This window comes from Sciurus carolinensis, chromosome 13, assembly GCF_902686445.1.
Source record: "Sciurus carolinensis chromosome 13, mSciCar1.2, whole genome shotgun sequence".
NCBI lineage: Eukaryota > Metazoa > Chordata > Mammalia > Rodentia > Sciuridae > Sciurus > Sciurus carolinensis.
The window spans coordinates 63,729,119-63,749,353 of NC_062225.1; the positions used below are offsets into that span (position 1 = coordinate 63,729,119).

The 20,235-nt window shown below is 35.8% G+C and overlaps 2 protein-coding genes and 1 pseudogene across 6 annotated transcripts in view; 1 reads left to right on the forward strand and 2 right to left on the reverse strand.

Moving 5' to 3' along the window:
- The first annotated feature begins 2,836 nt into the window (after positions 1 to 2,836).
- On the forward strand, positions 2,837 to 3,368 carry LOC124963637 (serine palmitoyltransferase small subunit A-like). The gene has a single exon (XM_047523431.1). The coding sequence runs from the start codon at positions 2,853 to 2,855 to the stop codon at positions 3,066 to 3,068; it is 216 nt and encodes a 71-aa protein (XP_047379387.1). The 5' UTR covers positions 2,837 to 2,852; the 3' UTR covers positions 3,069 to 3,368.
- Positions 3,369 to 13,168: 9,800 nt separating this feature from the next.
- LOC124962900 (shieldin complex subunit 3-like) lies at positions 13,169 to 13,876 on the reverse strand (annotated as a pseudogene).
- Positions 13,877 to 16,266: 2,390 nt separating this feature from the next.
- The window catches only part of Rmdn2 (regulator of microtubule dynamics 2), a 78,859-nt gene continuing 74,890 nt past the window's right edge, over positions 16,267 to 20,235 (reverse strand). For 2 of the 5 annotated variants that reach the window (XM_047522662.1, XM_047522661.1), the window contains exon 12: positions 16,269 to 19,101. In XM_047522662.1, the coding sequence (XP_047378618.1) occupies positions 19,053 to 19,101 (49 nt within the window). In that variant the 3' untranslated portion in view covers positions 16,269 to 19,052. Of the gene's footprint in view, positions 19,102 to 20,235 lie in introns of all 5 variants that reach the window. The other 3 variants (XM_047522663.1, XM_047522657.1, XM_047522658.1) reach the window with 2 other exon arrangements.

The window sequence follows — 20,235 nt, forward strand, 5'->3', positions numbered from 1 at the left end:
TTCTTTCAGTCTGAAGAACTTTCAGAATTTCTTGTTAGTAAGCGTAGTGAGCAATGCATTCTCTCAGTCTTTGCTTATTTAGTAGTGTCTTTATTTTACCTTCTTTTTTTTCACATTTAAATTGATGCATTATAGTTGTACATAATGATGGGATTTGTTGTTACATATCTGTAGGTGCACACAATATAATATTTTACCTTCATTTTTAAAGGTTAGTTTTTCTGGATATAAATCCATGGATGATTTCACTCCTCGCTAGTTATCTCCCTCTACTTTTTTTTTCTAGTGAGAAGACAGCTGTTACTTTTGTTCCTCTGAATACAATAATTTGTTTCCTCTTGCTGCTTTGTTTTCAAGATTTTTCTCTTCATTTTTTTAGCTTTTAACAGTTTGACTATGAGGTCCTTAGGTGTGGTTTTCTTTGTATTTATCCTATTTGGCGTTTCTTGAGCTTTTTAATGTTTAATTTTTTTCATCAGTTTTGGAAATTTCTAGTCATTATTTCATCAAATACTTCTGTGTCCTTTGCTATCTCTGCTTAGTTTTAAAAAGTATTATTATTGTTGCTATTGTTTTTACAATTTAAGTTTGGTATCCTTTGGAGTTTCCCCTGTGACAGATTAGCCAGTGCATGGTCAGAAGTTGCTTTGAAATACTTTTACTTCTTTGGTAAATGAATCTTTGTGGGGGCTGGGAAAGGCACTCAAAGTTCAGGCAAATTCTACAAGCCCACCTCGGGCACTATGGCTACCTCATTTCCTAGATCATCCTGCCCAGCAATCTGTCTCTGTGTTCCTTGTCTCAACCAGGCTTACAACCTCAAGCTAGCTGCCATGTTGGCCTTCCCCAGTTCTTTCCTACAGAGACTGCTGTTGTTTATGGCAATGCCTCAGTGGCATTGGGTTTTTCCATGCTTTGCTCCAAATCAAGTCGGCAGCCTCACAAATGAAACTATTCGTTTTCATTACTTGCCACACCCTAGTAGAACCACCAAACCAGCTGAGCTGGGTGGGGTGGGATGGAGGGCAGATGGGCAGTAGTTCTGACTACCACTGTTCTTAGCTAAGATTCAGTGGAATTTTCCTCAACTAATGTTTTTTAATTTGTTATTTGCCTTTGATTGACTTCCATGATAATTTTATTCTGAGATGGTTCCTTTTACAATTTTGTTTTGTTTTACCATTATTTTATGGGGAGAGAATTTCCAACGCCTCTGCTCTATCATTATGCTGAAATGTTATGTTGAGAGTTACAGGCATCGTCTCCTCCGATCCTCATAAAATACAAAACCTGGTTCAATTCTTGCAGAGCCCTTACTAATCTTCTTCTAGAGGCAAACAAATAAAAAGAGAAAAATCAGAAATTTTCAGCAGGGAACTCCAAAGTCACTACCTATTTAGCTTATTCATACTTTTTCTTGCTTTGCTTTCAAAATGAGATTTAGATGTACACCAGGACCTTACTCTTTCAAAAGTGGATATACAGAGTTATGGAAGCCTACTTTTGACCAAAAGAAAGTCATAAGGATGCACAATCATGTCAATTACTGTTAAACACAATAAAACAGAACAATGCTACTTTTAAAAATTACCTAAAATGAGTCAGAGCTGTATAGAGGAGTATACTATGCTACAACTTTTTTTCTACACAAATTTAGATATGTTACCTGTCAAGTCAAGCAACCAAAACACAACTTTAATAAATAACACCTACTATAATAGGATTAAGTATTACCTGAGTGTTACTCCTACATTACCAAGGAGTTCCACAATGTTTATACAATGGTTTTTAAACGAGAAAGTAGACAACATGTAAGAACAGATAATATAAGTAGAAAGAAGGAAACTTTAAGAAGAATAGAATATAAGTGTTATAAATTAAAAAGCACTAGCATAAATGTAGAATTCCTTCAATAAGTTTATTGGTAGACTGGACATGGCTGAGTGAACAATCAGTGATCTTGAGGTTATGTTAACACAAACTTCCAAACTGAAATACAAAGAGAAAAAAGAATGGAAAAGGAAACCAAATGGAATCTGCAAGAACTATGGAAAATTTCAAAAACTGTAAATGTTCATAATGGAAATACTGAAAAGAGAAGCAACAAAGGGTACAGAAGAAACATTTGAAATGAAATGACTGAAACTTTCCCACAAATAACAATAGACACAAAACCACAGATCTAGGAAGCCGGAGGACTTTCCAAGAAGGAAAAATACCGAAATATCTGCAAATAGAACATCATATTCAAACTGCAAGAAATTAAAGACGAAGAAATTTTTGAAAGAAGTTAGAGGAAAGAAATAAAATATCTTACCTACAGAACAAAGATTAGAACTATCTCCTATTCCTTATCAAATAAAAAGAGAGTGAAATGAAATATTTAACGTGTTGAAAGAAGTTGGGCACAGTTGTACATGCCTTGAATCTCAGCTATTAAGGAGTCTGAGGCAGGAGGATCACAAGTTTGAGGCCAGCATGGGAAACTAGCAAGACCTGTTTCAAAATACAAAATAAAATGGTCTGGACACTGTAGCTCAGCGGTAGAGTCCCTGGGTTCAATCTCCAGTGCCGCAATAAACAAAGAAACAAATATTGAAAGGAAAAATATTACCAATATAGAATTCTGTATTCAGTGAAATTCTTCTTCCAAAGTGAAGGAGAAATAAAGATGATCTCAGACAAACAAAAACTATGATTATTTATAGTCAGTAGACCTGCCTTGTAAGATATATTTTTTGAGTTCCTCAAATAAAACGAAAACCATATAAAGACACTTGGATCTGTATGAAAAAAGGAAGGGTAAAAGGAGGGAAAAAGAATAACTGAGGTGGCTGCATCACAGGAGGCGCATGGCGGGGATGGTGCTGGCACGGGCCTGGAAGCAGATGTGCTGGTTCTACTACCAGTACCTGCAGGTCACAGCGCTTTACATGCTGGAGCCCTGGGAGCGGACTGTGTTCAATTCCATGCTGGTTTCGATTGTGGGGATGGCACTGTACACCGGATACGTCTTCATGCCCCAGCACATCATGGCGATTTTACACTACTTTGAAATTGTACTATGACCATGATGTAACCAAGATCTAGAGGTTCTTTGGGGAAGATCCACCCTATGAAGTTGGAATGAGACTTCATCAGATGTCCTAAGAAAAACTACCAGATGTCAACATAACCAACCTTATAAACACAAGACTAAAATCCATGAGTAGAACAGGAAAATCATCCTGACTCATGCATTGTGTTCTTTATTTTTAATTTTAAAAGAGGCTCTTGTATAGTAGTTTTTGTCTATTTTAACATTGTAGTCATTTGTACTTTGATATCAGTATTTTCTTAACCTTTGTGACTGTTTCAATATTACCCTGTGAAAGTTTTTCTTAATGTAACTTTGAGTACATTTTAATTGCCTTCTATTTTAAAACCCAAAGTCATTAGTTGGGCTCTACTGTTCTTGCTATTGTATGGTATATACATCTGCCTGGATATATTTCTACTCTTGACCAAAGTTTTGTAAGAAACAATACACAATTTGGGGCAGGGGCATGGGAGGGAGGATATTTTATTGAGAACTACTTACAAAAGACTTCTCTGTAAGCTTGAACTCAGGAGTACAGTTTAGCTATCTAGACTCTTAACAGCTTTTGCTTTAAAAGTATTGAAGCATTTCTTAGCAATGGAAAGTAAAAGATCTTGCTAAAATTAAAATAAGGAACACTTTACCTTTTAAATATTTATTCATTATGTGGATCTATTTCTAGAAAACTTTGGTGATGATTCTTGACAACAGATGGTGAAATAGCATTATTATGTAATGCTTGTATATACTGTAGAGTTTTTAAGAGAAGGTATATCAGTTTCCTCCAAGGGCCACTGTTAACAGTATATGTACTTCCTTAAATTTAGTTTTCATGATTGTAATGGGTGCTGCAAATGCATTTGCACATTGCAATAAGATGTGATGAGATGTATTGTTAAAAACTATAGCAGCAAAAAGAAGTGTAAACTTATAAACTTAGTTAAAATCCTTTGACTCTTTGTATTTTTTTAAAGATTTTATTCCTTAAATGTAAAATGACTACCTAATTTTTGATGTAAACTCATTAAATTCAAAGAGAAGAAAAATAAAAAAAAAGAATAACTGAATTGTCTAGCAGATAACTATTCAAAGTAATCATAACAAAAATGTGTTGGATGATTATAGCATATGGATCAGGAAATGAACGATGTCAATATTATAAGGGACAGCTGAGGAATTTGAGATACGCTACTATAAGATATCTGCCATACTCATGAAATAGTACAGGGTTATTTGAAAGTAGACTTAGATTAATTGTAAACACCTGTTGCAAATTCCAGGCAACCACTAAACTCTTTTTTTAAAAGAAGTATAATTGATATGCTAAAAGAGGAGAGGAAATGGAATAACATAAAATTCTCAGTTAAAATTAGAAAAGGCAGAAGAAGAGGAGGATATATTTAAAAAGAAACAAAGAGCAAACACAATGAATAAAAAGTCATGAATTTGATATCTATCCAACTATATCAATAACCACCTTAAATGTGAATGTTCTACATATACCAGTTAAAATACAGACACTGTCAGAGTAATTAAAAGAAGACCCCAAAATATGTTGTTTCTACAAGAAAACTGTGCTAAATATTAAGACACAGAGAGGTGGAAAATAACAGGATAAAGAAAGATATACCATGCTAACACTGATAAGGTTGCTGTAGTTATATTAAACTCCAAACAAAGCAAATATAAGAAAAAGGAAATTATCAGATATAAAGATGGATATAATTTTAAAGGAATCAATTATTCAAGAAGATATAACAATTCTTAAAGTGTACATCCAACCACAGAGTAGCAAATACTTTAGGTAAAATTGGATAGAAATTTTATAGTTGGATTGTTCAACTTATGGATGGAAAGGCAATCAAAATCAGTGAGGGTATGGTTGATTGGATCAACACTAGCAAATACCCAGATCTAAAGGATATTTCTAGAAAACTCCATCCAACACAATGAAATAAACGTTCTTCTCTAGTCACATGGAACACTTGCCAAGAGAATTCACACTATAGGGAATAAAATGTATCTTAAAATTTCAAAATTAGAAATAATACAAATATATCCTCAGACCACAATGGAATCAAACTAAAAATCCAGAAGAGAAAGAGCTGAAAATTCCCCAAATACTTGGGGATAAAGCAAAACCACTTACAGGAATTAAAGAAGACATCTCAAAAGAAATTAAAAAAATATGTTGAACTAAATGAAAAGCCACCTTGTCAAGATTTGTGAATTCTGTAAAAACATTTGTTAGAGGGAAATTTATAGCATTGATGCATACATTAGAAAAGAATAAAGATCTCAGGTCAGTAGTCTAAGCTTCCACATTACAATATAAAGGAAAAAAAGCCTAAATAAAGCACAAGAAAGGAAACAATAAAAATTTGAGCAGAAATCTACAAAGTTGTAAAAAAGGAAAACAATGGAGAATATCAATGTAGTAAAAACTGTTTTTTTTTTAAAGAATAGAAGAAAGATCAGTGGGGAAGACAAGGGGAATGAGGGAAGGGATGTGGGATGCGGTAGGGAGTGACTGTAATGAATCTGATCTAACTTTCCTGTGTGCACATATGAGTATACTTTAATGAATTTCACCATCATGTACATCCACAAAACACTAATTAAAAAAAAAAAAAAACCTATAAGTAAATAGCAGAAAGATCAGCAGAGTAGAGGCAAGGAAACAGGGAGGTAGAGGGATGGAAGGGGAAGGGGAAGTAATGGGGACTGAACTAGAATAAATTATATTTCATGCTTCTATAATTATGTCAAAATGAATTATATCATAATTTATAACTAAAAAGAACCAGTAATTTAAAAAAAGATAGCCAAAAAATAACTGTTTCTTTTTTGAAAGGGTAAAACAAAGTTAATAAATCTCTAGTAAGTCTTACCAAGAGAACAAAGGGAGAAAATACAAATTACTAATATGAGAAATCAAGGAAGGGATCAATACTGATCCCTGGACACTTGAAGGACAATAAAGACATGAACAACTCTATGTCTACAGAGTAGATAACTTAGGTGAATGGACTAAATCCTTGAATGATAAACTATCAAAACTGACACAAACAGAGGTAGATAATCAGGTAGAAAATAGAATTAGGCCAGTATTTTTCAAAGTTAATCTTCCAAAACAGAAATTACCAGGCTCAGATTGTTTCTCCAGTGAGCTTATTAAGCATTCAGGAAAGAAATTACACTCATTCTCTGCAATCTCTTTCAGAAGGAAAAAGTGCCCCACCTCATACTGTGAGACTGGCATTATTCTAATACCAAGACCAAAGAGAGTACAAGAAAAGGCAACTATAGACCAATATCTCTTATGAACATAGATAACAATAATCCTTAACAAAATATAATCAAATCAAATCTAACAATGTATACAAAATACTATACACCCCAGCCGAGTGGCATTTATTCAAGGTATGCAAGGCTGACTCCACAAGTGAGTCAGTGTCATCTACCACATCAGTAGGCTAAAAAAAAAAAAAAAAAAAATCATATGATCATATTAATTGATTCAGGAAAAGCATTTGGCAAAAGCCAGCAATGACTCATGACAAATTTTCGGTAAATTAGGAATAGAGGGGCATTTTCTCAATTTGATAAAAAAGATCTACAAAAGACCCTAATTCATGGTAAGAAACTGAATGCTTTTTGTTATGGTTTAGATATGTGCCCCCCAAAAGCTCATGTGTAAGGCAATGCAAGAGGGTTTGAAGGTGAAATGATTGGGTTATGAGAGCCTTAACCCAATTTTCAAATTAATCCTTGATAGGGATTAACTGAGTGGTAACTAAAGGCAGGTCGGTTGTAACTGGAGGAGGTGGGTCCCAAAGGTTGTACCTTTGGGGTATGTATTTTGTCTTTGTTGAGCAGAATGGAGCTGGCCTTCTATGGACTGAGACCGCTAACACGGTGAGCACCCAAATAAACTTTTCCACCTCTAATCGTTCTTGTCAGGTCTTTTGGTGTAGCAGCAAAAAAGCCGACTGAAACAGTTTCTCCCTAAGACTGGGAACAAGGCCTTGATGTCTCTTTTTACTACTCCTATTCAACAACATGCCAGAAGTCCTAGTTAGCATAAGACAAGAAAAGGAAATAAAAGGCATACAAATTAGGAAAGAAGAAATAAAATTGTCTATGCCAAAATCTTCTGAACCTAATAAGCAAGTTACCAGGATACAAGATGATATACAGAATTCAATTGTTACCTATGAAGAACAATTGGAATTTGAAACCAAAAACAAAACAGCATTAAAAAATACATTTCACTATCAAAAAGTGGTATGTTATATCTAGATATAAATCTAACCAGATACATGATCTATATGTCCAAAAGTACAAAACTCCAATGGCAGAAAGCAGATCTAAATAAATAAAGAGCTACCCTATGTTCATGAATTGATTTAATATTGTTAAGATATCAATTCTTTTTTTTTTGGTACTAGGGATTGAACCTACGACACAACCACTGAGCCACATCCTCAGCCCTTTTTTGTATTTTATTTAGAGAAAGGGTCTCACTGAGTTGTTTAGAGCCTTGCTAAGTTGCTCAGGCTGGCTTTGAACTCGCCATTCTCCTGCCTCAGCCTCCCGAGCTACTGGGATTACAGGCATGTGCCACTGTGCTCTGCCAAGATGTCAATTCTTCCTAACTTGATCTGTAATGGTTCCAATCAAAATTTGGGCAAGTTAGGATTGAATATTGAAAACCTGATTCTAAAGTTTATATGAAAAAGAAAAAATCCTGAATAGACAATATGATATTGAAGAAAAAAAAAAAGTTAAGGACTAATAGATTATCTGACTTCAGGATTGTCTTTGTCCATGTAACCATTATTAAAAATATTTTAGAGTGAGTAATTTACAAACCACAGAAATTTATTAATTTGTTTTGGAGAATGGGAAGTCCAAGATGAAGGTGACATTAGATTTGGTGTCTAATGAGGGCTTGCTCTGTGCACAAATGGTTACTTCTATTGGTCCTTTCATGGTAAAAGGGGCAAGGGAACTTGCTGGTACCTCTTTCATAAGGGCACTAAACGCATCCATGAAGGTGGAGCCCTTACAACTTGATCATTTATCCAATTTCCCACTTCTTAATACCATCACCTTGGGTATTATGTTCCACTATATGAATTTTGACAGAACACTAACATTCAGGCCATAGCAAGAACTAACAATAAAATTAAAATTAGCACAACAACATAGTATTGATAAAATAGCAGATGCATAGATCAGTGGACAGTCCGGAAATAAATTCCTACGAGTGTAGTCAACTGAGTAAAAGCAGTTCGGTGGAGAAAGACTGGTCTTTTGACAAATGCTATTGGAATGTGGACATGCCTATACAAAAATTGAATGCAGACACAGACCTTACACTGGTCACATACATTAATTCAAAATGCATTGTGGACTTCAATGAAACACAAAAGTGTAAAAGTTTTAGATGAAAGGAGAAAATCAAGAAGGAAGAGATGCTAAGTGGTAAGAGGGGCAGGTGGGGGTGCAGTGGGCAGCTGTGATGTTGTGCTGGGCACCTTTACATCTGCTTCATTTCATCTTCACAGTAAGGTCCAATCCTTGGCATCCTGGGGCGGATGGTGAAACCTGAAAGTCATGTCCATGGGAGGAGGAGCCTGGTCTCGTACCCTTCCTGCTGTTCTTCTTGACCTTGTGTGTGTCCTGCACGCATTTAGGGAAACCTGTGCTTCAGTCTTTGACATTGGCTGATTCTGGCAGCGGAGTGAGAGGGTTCTATCCTTTTCTGTCCTCTAATTTAATCAGATTAATGATAAGGGTGAAAAGGCAGAGACATGACAAAATCCAGGTGAAGGCGCATGCTCCTATCAAAGCAGAAATGATGTGTTAGAAGTACTCATGCTTTCCCCGAGGAGCAGGGGATGCAGATAGCAGGAACTGTGCTATTAAGTAAAGGAAGAGTGTGGTATTTCAGGGGAGAAGTAATAAAATGTGTTCTTTGCAAAAGGGGCCAAGAAAAACTTTATTAACTGCATGTCAGCCTCCATTTGTCTCCAGTCTATGGATTTTGGACCTAGCCAGGTCTGAGTTAGAATCCTGTTTCTGTTACTCAGCATTATTTAAGCTCTCTGAGCTGTAATTTTCTCATTTGTAAAATAAAGACAAATGCAAATGACTGCAATCTTAAAGGACAATCCTAAAAATAAAGATTGTCTTTGCAGGACCATTCTACAGATCATAATGATATATATGAAGTGTTTAATATTATTTGGCTTTTAAATATTGCTCAAAGATAAGATTATTTTCAGAGTCACTTATAAAACTCAAATCAGAGTTGAGCACAAGGGAATTCTGCCCCTTGTTGAGACTTCTGGGGATACACCTCAAAGGGAACCCATGACCTGGACCTCTTAGTGGCAAAACGGGCAGGACCTCAGAGAACAATGCTGGCATGACAGATACCAAGAAATGACCCTGCAGTCCTGAGGTATAGACTGCACAATAAGCTCTGGCAAGATCAAGGTGTCTCTGTCCCTACCTATCCACTGTACACCTGTTAATTCCAACGCTGGGGATTTGTGAGAGGGCCTCAACTCACCTTCCATTCTGATTCCAAAAGATGTACTATTTGACTGCCTTGTGGCAGTTTCATTCTACACGCTGTGGATGCAAAGATTGAAGATGGGCAGTTTTCGTTTGGCTATCGCCTAAGAGAAAAGAACGCAAACCTCGCAGATGTGTTTGCTAAAGGCGCCGCCAGTTCCGCGGCTCGGGATGCAGCGGTAACCAGTCTTGAACCACTCAGCAGTCATTTCAGAATTTCCCAGAAAAGAGCTTACTCAACGCGGGGGATCAGGTTTCCACTTGACCCTTTCCCCTATGCATCAAGATAACTGAGTCAGTAACTCAGAACTCAACTTGATTGTTGGGAAAATCCGAAAGCACCCCAAAGAGAGAAAGGCAAAGCGTTGTGCAGAGTCGCAATCAGCGTCTACCGCCCTCGCAGGGCTGGATCCCCCTTGCGCCCTGGGGGCGCTGCGCTCGCCTTCCCTAAGGACTACTAGAGTGGAAAGTCCCCAAGTCCTGCCCCTGGGTTTGAGATTTCAGTTGGCGAAAATGAAATCTGCAAGCGCGCCTTCCTATGGTCTCGTGGGGAAGAAAGGAAGAAAGGGGAAAATGGGGAGAATGGAGATGAGAAGAGGGAAAGGAGGTGATGAGCAAACGAATACCAGTCTTCACAAGCTTTTCCAGGTTTACACAATCCCCTCAGAGTACTTTTTTTCTTTTTCTTTTCTTTTCTTTCTTTCTTTTTTTTTTTTTAATCTTAAAATTCTCATTGTCCTACTCATTCTCAGCTATCTCTTTGCAAGTGGATTTCCGCTGGGGCAGACTGTGGTTCTGGCAAGCCGTATGAATTATTTAACTTCAGGAAGCTTGTGTTCATCATCTGTAAAATGGGCACCAGGACCTATGAGAGGATTTTAAAAGCCCAAGTGTGTAAAGCATTTCACACAGTGTCTTCTACAAGCAGTTTGGGTGTTTCAGTCCTTGAATTTCTTTCAAGCTTTCGGTAGCAAATGGGAAGTTGAGAACTCTTGCCATACTAAAAATGTAAATTCAGGAAAGTATCCCCAGGGTTCTGAACTCTGTCTTGAGATTCAATTGAGTCAAGAAAACCAGCACCACTCATCATGTAGTGTGTATGCTGCACATTGCTGGGCAACGGAATGTATGAGCATTGAGTGACAGCTCCTCTCCTGGGATTTGCACCCCAAGCTCTTTTTCTATTTTTATGCACTTCTGGAATTCTGGGTAGTGAGCTTGCTGAATGTGTTTCTGTAGATATTTATTAAACAAGTGGAATCTAGGGGAATAGTCAAGATGCATTTGCCTAGTTCTAGTATGTGCACAACTTTAGCAGTACAGCAGGGGTATTGGAAATATAAGAAGATGCAGAAAAATCTGGCAAGTAAGTAGTCACTGTTCCTCAGGGAGGGAAGCTGAGAAAATAGTACCCATTTCAAGGAGTCAATGTTTTATGTATATACATTTAATCTTCTGACAAAATATTTCACAGCAGGTTTTTTTTTTTTTTTTTTTTTTTTTTTTTTTTTTTTTTTTGGTGCTGGGGATCGAACCCAGAATCCTATGCTTATCAGGCAAGCATTTTACCAACTGAGCTATCTCTCTACTCCGTATCATAGCAGGAATCTTTATAACTATTTTTTCAGATGAAGAAACTGAGGCTCAGAGAGCTTGTCATTTACCTACTTTCATACAGAGAGCAAGTACCAGGTCTGGATTTGAATCAGGTTACAAATCCAGTACCTATTTCTCTTTTATATCATACAGCCTTTGTTTACAAGCCTAGATTTTTAGGAAATAGATGGACCTCAGTGAGAAAGCAGCACTTCCTCCTGTGTTCTTTGCTGTTGACCCCTGCCTACTTTCCCTAGAAATAGACCTTGAAGCCACCAGGATACCTGAGGTAGTCTTGGTCATCTTGCATCAGAGTGAGTACAGTGGATTTTGGTCTCTTTGCTACCCCATGAGACTTCAGCAGAGAGGATGCTGTATTTGCCAGCTCATGATAGCACACCTTTGACCCTGTTTTCTCCCTGGCAGGTACCTAAGGGTTTGCCTGTCTGTATCAAACCAGCTAAAGAGCTACACATGTTAGCACAGAAGCTTTGATGTGAGCCCAGCATCCGGGAAAGCCTTGCTGCTGCTGCAATCTGGCTTAGCTCAATGTCTTTCATCAGGTGTCCCAAGATGCACCACTGCCTGCCAAGATGAATACAAATGAGGCAGGATGTTCACAGACAAAACTCTGCTTCCCATGACCTGCATCTGAATAAACAGCAAGATGATACAGATTATTCCATGGTTCCCAGCCTTAACTTCCTTTGATGGTACGTATGAGGACTCTGGCTGGGTCTACACAGACCATGTCATCCAGGGCTCCTGTGGAAATAAAAGGTGACAATGGTGAAGTGAATGCATGTCATGAACAAGGCTCAACTCCAAGTGAACAAGTATTCTTTGATTGGGTACCACCAAATAGAGTTTGAAAAGTGTACTCACATTTGTCATTTTGTGTCATTCCTGTGTGAACCCTGTGAGCTGGGCTCAAGATCACGAAGAACCATGCCTCTGGGCTCCTGGTGTGGTGCTTCTGCAGGGCAGCTGTGCCTCCCAGATGACACATCAGGCATCTCTCTGATGAGATCTCTGTGATTCTTGATCATAGGTGCCTTTTTATCTTCAAGTTGATCCACATCAATAAGGTTCCCTTGAGTATGTGCCCAGCTAGGCTATTCTCTTCCTCTCATTCTTTTTCCCTACTTGTCCTCGTTTCTTCTTGATTTTCTTCCTGGTTGGCATACCCTGCCTTGCTGTGGGGTATGCACCTGTTACCTCTGCTGAGTAGGAGTAGTTATTGTGTTGTCACCAGGTACAGTTGCCGTGACCAGATGCAGTTGTGAGTACTTGGAATGTAATGATGGCTAAGATACATGGGTGCTTTGGAAGTCTGAACTGAAGATGCTCCTGACTCTTGCTGATTAACCTCTATCTAAGCCAATTATTTAATAACTCTGTGATCTATTATTTCTCCCACCCTCCTTACCTTTTAGAGGCACATTCATTGAATAATTCATTTTACGTGTCACTTTTTAACATATAATAAGTTTGCCTATATATTTGAATACATTTATAAACTTTTTTCTTTTATGTCATTAATTTATCTACCTATTCATTCATATTTATTTTTTCTGTATAAATAATACTTTATTACAATTAATTTAAAAAATAATACTGCTAATAAGTATAATCTAGAAAGTTCTTGACTTAATTAAGAAGTTTAGGAATTCACTGAATACTTATTCATTTGGGGGACATAAATTATACATACATTACCATACAATGTAATTTCTCCACAATGTAAAGAATAAATAGGCCATATTATGGAAGCATCAAAGTTTTAAAAAGTCATCAAAATGTAAAACCAGTAAAAAATTTATTAATTTCACTATTTCAGTCCATGCTTAGTTCATTCCAAATATTCTTTTTGATAGAATTTGTTACTTATTGAAAAGAACACATTTATGCACAAATAATTTTTCCATTAAAAGCTAATTTTCCTTTAAGAACATTTCCCACATATTCACAATACCTAACATCACAGAACTCTTACGTTTGACCTAATGCCTCTGCATTGTAGCACTGCTACATGAAATTTCCTGATAATTCGATTGAGTTTTGCCCAAATGTCTTCCAGGGTTTGATTGTTACATTGTATTCTATTGTCCCTCTTGCTCTGTAGAGTGAGTACAAATTTAGTGCCTTCAAACTATATTGCATTTTTTAGACAAAGGAAAATATTTTCAGTATAATTATTGTTGACAAGTGAAACACTCCAAGATTTCTTCTTGTCCTCTTCCCCTTTTTCTGAGTTTTTTTTTGGTCCAAATTTCCACAATTAGTCTGTTCATACAATGTGTCTGACTAGATTAAGTGCTGCTTTTTCAAACTAGATTGAAAGTACAAAAGACTCACTGTGTAATCATAACTCTGTGATTAAATGTAATGTTCTGAAATGGTTAAGTACTGTTTGGTATCTTCAGCTGCCTCTCCAGAATTACACGTGGTGATCCTTTAGGTTGGAGTGAAGCTTTGGACCCATCATCTGGAAACCAAAACAGATCTTAATGATGATGAGTAGAAGTTTTGAATTGATTTTTCTGCAATTTTTGGAAATCATATGGGATCATTTTGGTATGGTGGATAATGTAATATTACTTCTGTAATCATTATGCAATAATCCATTTACTCTCAATGAAGACAAAATTTCTTAGCCGAACTCTTCAGAGCTAGAACGTAATTTATTATTAAAAGACTGACTCTTTGTCAAATCAGAGGGAACAGGACCTTTCAGTGCCAGCAGGTACTCCTGTTTGGGGGGAATTCACTTCCATTTTGATGGGTCATTTGTACCCACTGCTTATGGGGGCAAAAGAGGTTCCACGTGACCATGAAGAAAACAGAAAAATGAGTGACTGCAAAGACCTAGCATCAAACACACTTCCAATAGCCTCTTTCAGCTGGTGGTACTTTAAATTCTCTTTTTACTATATCCTCCATGGCCTCCAACAACTTCTTTTCATCAGTCAGCCCTTTTCCTCTTACATAAAATAGTCCCTCTACAATCACACATTGCAGTTACAAGAAACCACTCCCGGATACCAACATGCAGCATCCCAGTTCCACAGTATTTCTTAGAATATTAGTTTTTCCCATTTTTTCCTCTCTAGTAGATGTGATTGCCTGCATTACTTGACTTCCTTGACTTTTTCAGGATTTTCACAATTACTTTTACTGGTTTGTTTTTCCATTTGAACACACAAAAAAATCTGGTTAATATTTGTGTCGGAATTACATCCTGTTTGTAGACTAAACTGAAGGATATTGGAGAGTTCTTATATGCTGTCTTCCTAGTCAAAGGACACCATGTTTTTCTAGGTTTTTGAACCTGCTGGGCATAGGTATGCAATGAACATTATCCAAGTCAGGGAATATTCTGGGAATAGAACATGCCTCAATAAGTTTAAAAATATTCTATTCACACAAAATGTTTTCTGACCACAAGAAAATTAAATTAAAAATTAGCTACAGAAAAATAGCTGCAAAATCCTCAAACCACTCCAAGTCAAACAAATTTCTAAATGACCTATGTGTCAAAGAAGAAATCAAAATGGAAACTAGAGATTATTTTTTATTGAATGAAAATGAGAACACAACATATTAAAAATTGTGGTATACTGCTAAAGTGGTATTTGGGGAGAACTTAATAACAATAAAAGCCCACATTAGAAAAGATACAAAGTCTCAAATCAGTGACCTCAGGTTTCACCTTCAGAAATTAGAAGACCAAATAAGACCTAAAGTTCAAAGAAGAAAGGAAGTAGATAATAGAAGAAAGGAAGTAGTTTAGTAGAAGAAATGAAGCAGAAAATAGAAAAATACAGAAAAATAAATGAAACCAAAAGTTGTTTCTTTGAGAAGCTCAATAACATTGAGAAACCTCTAGTTAGACTGGTCAGGAAAAAAAGAGAACACAAATTATCATTATCAGAAGTGAGGGAGGTAGTATTGCTATAGATTTTATAGATAAGTAAAGGATAGGAGAATATTACTAAATTTTTGTCAATAAATTTGACCACTGAGGTGAAACAGACACCTAAATAGACAGTTAGGTGAAATTCTTTGAAAGATACAAACAATCAAATCTCACTCAAGAAAGATAATCTAAATATCCCTGTTGATTGTATTTATTAAAAGAATTGAAACTATAGTAAAAATACCCCAAAAAAGAAAGCTCCAGGCCCAGAGGAGTTCACTGATGAATCATACCAAATGTTTAAGGAAGAAATAATACTGATTCTACACAAAGTTTTTAAGAAAAATGATGAAGAGGTGATAGTTCTCAACCCATTGTATGAGGCTTGGATTACTCCAATGCCCCAAAGGAAAAAACATTACAAGAAAACCACAGGCCAATACCCACTGTAAATATTTGTGCAAAAATTCTAAACAAAGTGTTAGCAAATCTACTAGTACTTAAAAATAATTATATATTAACACTAAGGTTTATCCCAGGAATGCAACATTGTCTTAATATTTAAAAAATCAATTTATCATATAAACAAACTAAAACAGAAAGACCATACAATCACCTCAATGAACACAAACTTGACAAAAATTAATATTCATTCCAAAAAAAAATCAGTAAAGAAAGAATAAAAAGGGAACTTTCTCAACCTAAGAAAAGGAATCTACAAGATATCTATAGGTAACATTATAATGCATGGCAAAATTCTGAATGATTTCTCTTAAGATCAGGAACAAAATAAGAATGTTCATTCTCACTACTTCTGTCCAACAGTGTATTCAAAGTTATAGATGGTAAAATAAAGTAAAAACAAAACCAAACCATCCAGAGTAAAGAGTAAAATGTCTTTATTCACAAACAACATGATCATTTGTGAAGAAAAATCTAATAAAATTTAGAGAAAATCTACTAGAAATAATAAGTGAGTTCAAAGAGGTTGCAAGATATACCTTTGTACAAAAATCAATTGTATTTCTGTAGATAATGAAATCAGAAATTGAATTTAAAACATTATAATTTATAATAGCATTAAAACATGAAATCCTTGGGGATAAGTTTAACAAAAATGTGAAAGACCTGTACATTGAAAACTACAAAACATTGCAAGAGAAATTGAAGACATAAATAAATGAAGAGCTATAATATATTTATGGGTTGAAAGACTCAATAATAAGATGTGAATTATCTTCAAATTGATCAATACAATACCAATAAAATATCAGCCATGATTTTGTGGGTAGAAATGTAAAAAACTGATTCTCAAATTCATATGCAAATGCAAAAGACATTAGAATAGCCAAAACAATTTTTTAAAAAGTTGAAGGGTTTATACTACCATATCAACACAATATGTTATTAGCATCAAGATCCACAAATAAATCAATGCAACATAATAGGAAGTCCAGAAATGGTCATATATTAAATACATACCTATCTGATATTTGACAAAGGTACAAAGGTAATCAGGTGAAGAAACAATAGTCTTTTCAACAAATAGTGCTAGAATAATTAAGTCTCCAAATAATACAACAAATGAACTTCAAAGCCATACACCAAACTATATACAAAAACCAAACATCCCAATTTAAATAATGGGCAAAAAACTGAATAGACATTTCACCAAAGAAGATATATGAATGGCAAATAAGTACATGAAAAAAGGCTTAGCATAAATTTGTCCCTAGGGAAATACAAGTTAAAACCCCAATCAGATATTACTACATAATGTAGTGCAGTAGCTAAAATTAAAAACATTAAATAAAACCAAGTGATTTTTAAAGTAGGTTAAGCAAGTGAAACTTTCATGTGCTATTGGTGAAAATGTAAAATGACAGAACCACTTTGGAAAAGTTTGACAGTTATCAAAATGATAGACATAACATCAACCATACTTCCTACTTCTGGGTATTTATTCAAGAGAAATGAATATATATATCCATTTGAAGACTTTCTATGAATGTTCACAGGAAATTTATTTGTAATAATCAAGTACCAGAAACATCCCCAATATCTATCCACAGGGGAATTAGGAAACAAACTGTGGCAGAGACATGTGATAAAAAGTACAACTCAGAATTAAGGGAAGGAATTAAATACTGGCACAGCTGCAATGTGGATGAATCACAAAATAATTATGTTTAATGAATGAAGCTAGACAAAAGGATATTCTTTTAACATGAAATTCTAGAAAATACAATCTATAGTGACAGTGATCAGTGGTTGCTTGAGGATGGGATGCTGAGAGGCAGCAGGAAGAGATTGTGGAGGGGTGTGAATAAGCTCACGAGATGATGGGAAAGTTTATCTTGATCATGGTGATGTTTTCATGGTGTACACATATGTCAGAATTCATCAAAATTATACACTTAAATATGTGCAATTATTTATACGCCAATTTCATCTCAATAAAACTGTTTAAAAAATTCAACCTTAATGCTTTCGCTTCAGGCACCTATAGCAAAATATAGGTTGGGGAGTTCCAAAATCACAGAACTTCAAGATACTAACTTTACTTGCCTCTAAAATGTACTTTATCTCTGTGAAATAAACTAGTTCTGTTAATTGCCCAATCAACTGACTATAAAGTCCACAATGAGATTCTCCTAACATAAACAGACCATGTAGATCATGTCATTAAAATTAGTCTTCTCCACCCTCTTTTTTCCCCCTCTTTCCTTATGTGGGTGGGGAAAGGAGACACTGGGCATATGAGAAAGATTTAGTATAAAAAAATACACAGTAGGGTGTTGGAAATTTATGATGTGAAACTAGAAAATGCATGCTAAAATCAAAAATATAAATATAGGATTTTTCTTTTACCTTTCTCCCTACCTTTCTCTTCCTTCTTCCTTATGATCCCCTCTACTTACAAAAAGACACTCTTTTCCTACTTTTCCCTTCCTTCCTTATTTTATGCTCTCCTTTCACCCTCTATCTTTTCCTCCCTGAATCCCTAATTTCCTGATTTGGCTGGCAGGATTGCACTGTGGCCCAGACTACAGCATGGACTCAGGAGTAGACTGCTTGATTTCAAATCCCTTGCTCACTGTCTTAGACATGTTATTCAAAATCTTGCTTTAGCTCCTTTTTCCATAAATGGTGTAAAATTGAATGTTCCTTCCTCACGGGTTGGCTGTGAGGATGAGATAGAAAAAGCATTTGGAATAGGTAGTCACCAAGTACGTCACCATTCTGAGAGTCCCCACTCTATGCCAGGCACTTTGGATTCCAGTCAGTTACATGTAAATAGTCCTAGGTTCAAAGTGGGATGCAGAAGATGTAAGATTCCAAGGCCTGGATCCAGCCTGGCTCAGTCAGTACAATTCTCTGACCCTCACTCACCATGCTACTTATACATCAGAGCAAATAAGAGGTTTGGTATAGGAGTTTGTATTTATGGTCCCTTCCAGCCTTTACCACTGCTCTTTGTAATTCGAGACTATAAAAATATTGTCACATGAAAAGCCTTTTGACAACTTTTTAGGTGCAACTGAGATGGGATTTTTATGTTAAAATGAAAACTATTTGCTAAGTAGGATAGCTAACAAAGCAGTTACATGGACATCACAAGTGTTAAAATTTTTAGTGGAACATTTAAAGTAAATTTAAGTTACTCTTTAAATGCTTTATGAGGAATTGTAGCATACAGTTTGATTCCTATCTCCTGAAGTTGAATGTGTTCAAAGTTCTCCATCCAAACCCCCCTTTCCCAAGTTGTCCCTGGAGTCTCTTGAGAGGTTAGTAGTTCATGTACTTCCTCTGTGAGTGAAGGGAGAATACCATTATAGCTTGGCCTTAGTGACCCAGCAGCAGAAATCCTCAATCAAGATACTGAGTAGTTTTTCTGGCTTCTTCAATGTCAAGCAACCTGAGTGGTAAGTGAAGTAACCATAGAAAATTAAGAGTCCTCATGACTTACTCTGAGTGAAATTTCCTGAAGTAAGTTTAGTATTCTACGTATTATATTGTCATATAAGAGAAATAGCTTTTACAAGGTGGGAGAGTACAAGGTAGAATCTGTTTTTAGTTGACCTCATCACACATGCTTCTGTAGTTATGTGATTTGGTGTTATTTTGAAGGTATATGACCATAATATTGCTCAATATGGCAGAAATTCCTAATATGCTGAAGATTGATATATGGAGTGTTACCCTTCTATTAGGCAATGTCTGTATCCACAGGCCACTACTGATTATCCCATGAATAGACATCAACTTGTCCATTGAAGACATGTTGATTACAGGGACCAAATAGGAATCTTGTTAAAATAATTGAACACTGGCATGTTCTAGTTATGATTCACAAGTTCCACTGATTTCTACTAGTGATCCTCTATATTCCTCACAATTCCTAGAGAAAGTCTTTGTACTGCCTTCTGTTGGAATGAGTTGCTTCCATGAGGCCTACAATATGATTCGTTTCATGCCATTTGTGGCTAGCTGGAATAATCTGTCTCAACTTGCATATTTCTTTAGTGGCTTAGAGCTAGCCAGAGATATCCATAGCAAGACAGGCTCTGTAAATCCATTGGAGGACCTGCAATACTCCTACCCCATCTGGTCTAGGGTTACACCAGCTATAAAGGAGGTTGAAATGATTTAGTATCTCTCTTAACCCTTATAAAATATGAGAAGGAACAAGTTTAATTTGACTCACTGGCATCTTTAAGCTAGGGTTTGGAAATTTTGAGTGTGTGTGTATCCATGTATTCAAGTTTTGGTCTGATTTCCAGGATGACGTTAGTTAAAGGATATCAGGGAATCTTTATAAATTACTGTTAGCTAGTTCAGTTTAAAAAAAAATTATAGCAATTTATTATCAAAAATTGGTAAATATGGGAAATAAGGACAGCCTCACAGAAATATAAACTACTACCATTTTAATTTATTTCCTACTAGGTAACTTTTTGTACACATTTTCATAAGGTTGAGATTATATGTATGTGCTATTTTGTCATGTACTTAAAATGTTCTGTGCATTTCTCTGTATCATTTTAATAGT

Excerpts from the sequence above, each read along its gene's own strand:
- LOC124963637 (XM_047523431.1), top strand. The coding sequence starts at position 2,853 with ATGGCGGGGATGGTGCTGGCACGGGCCTGGAAGCAGATGTGCTGGTTC.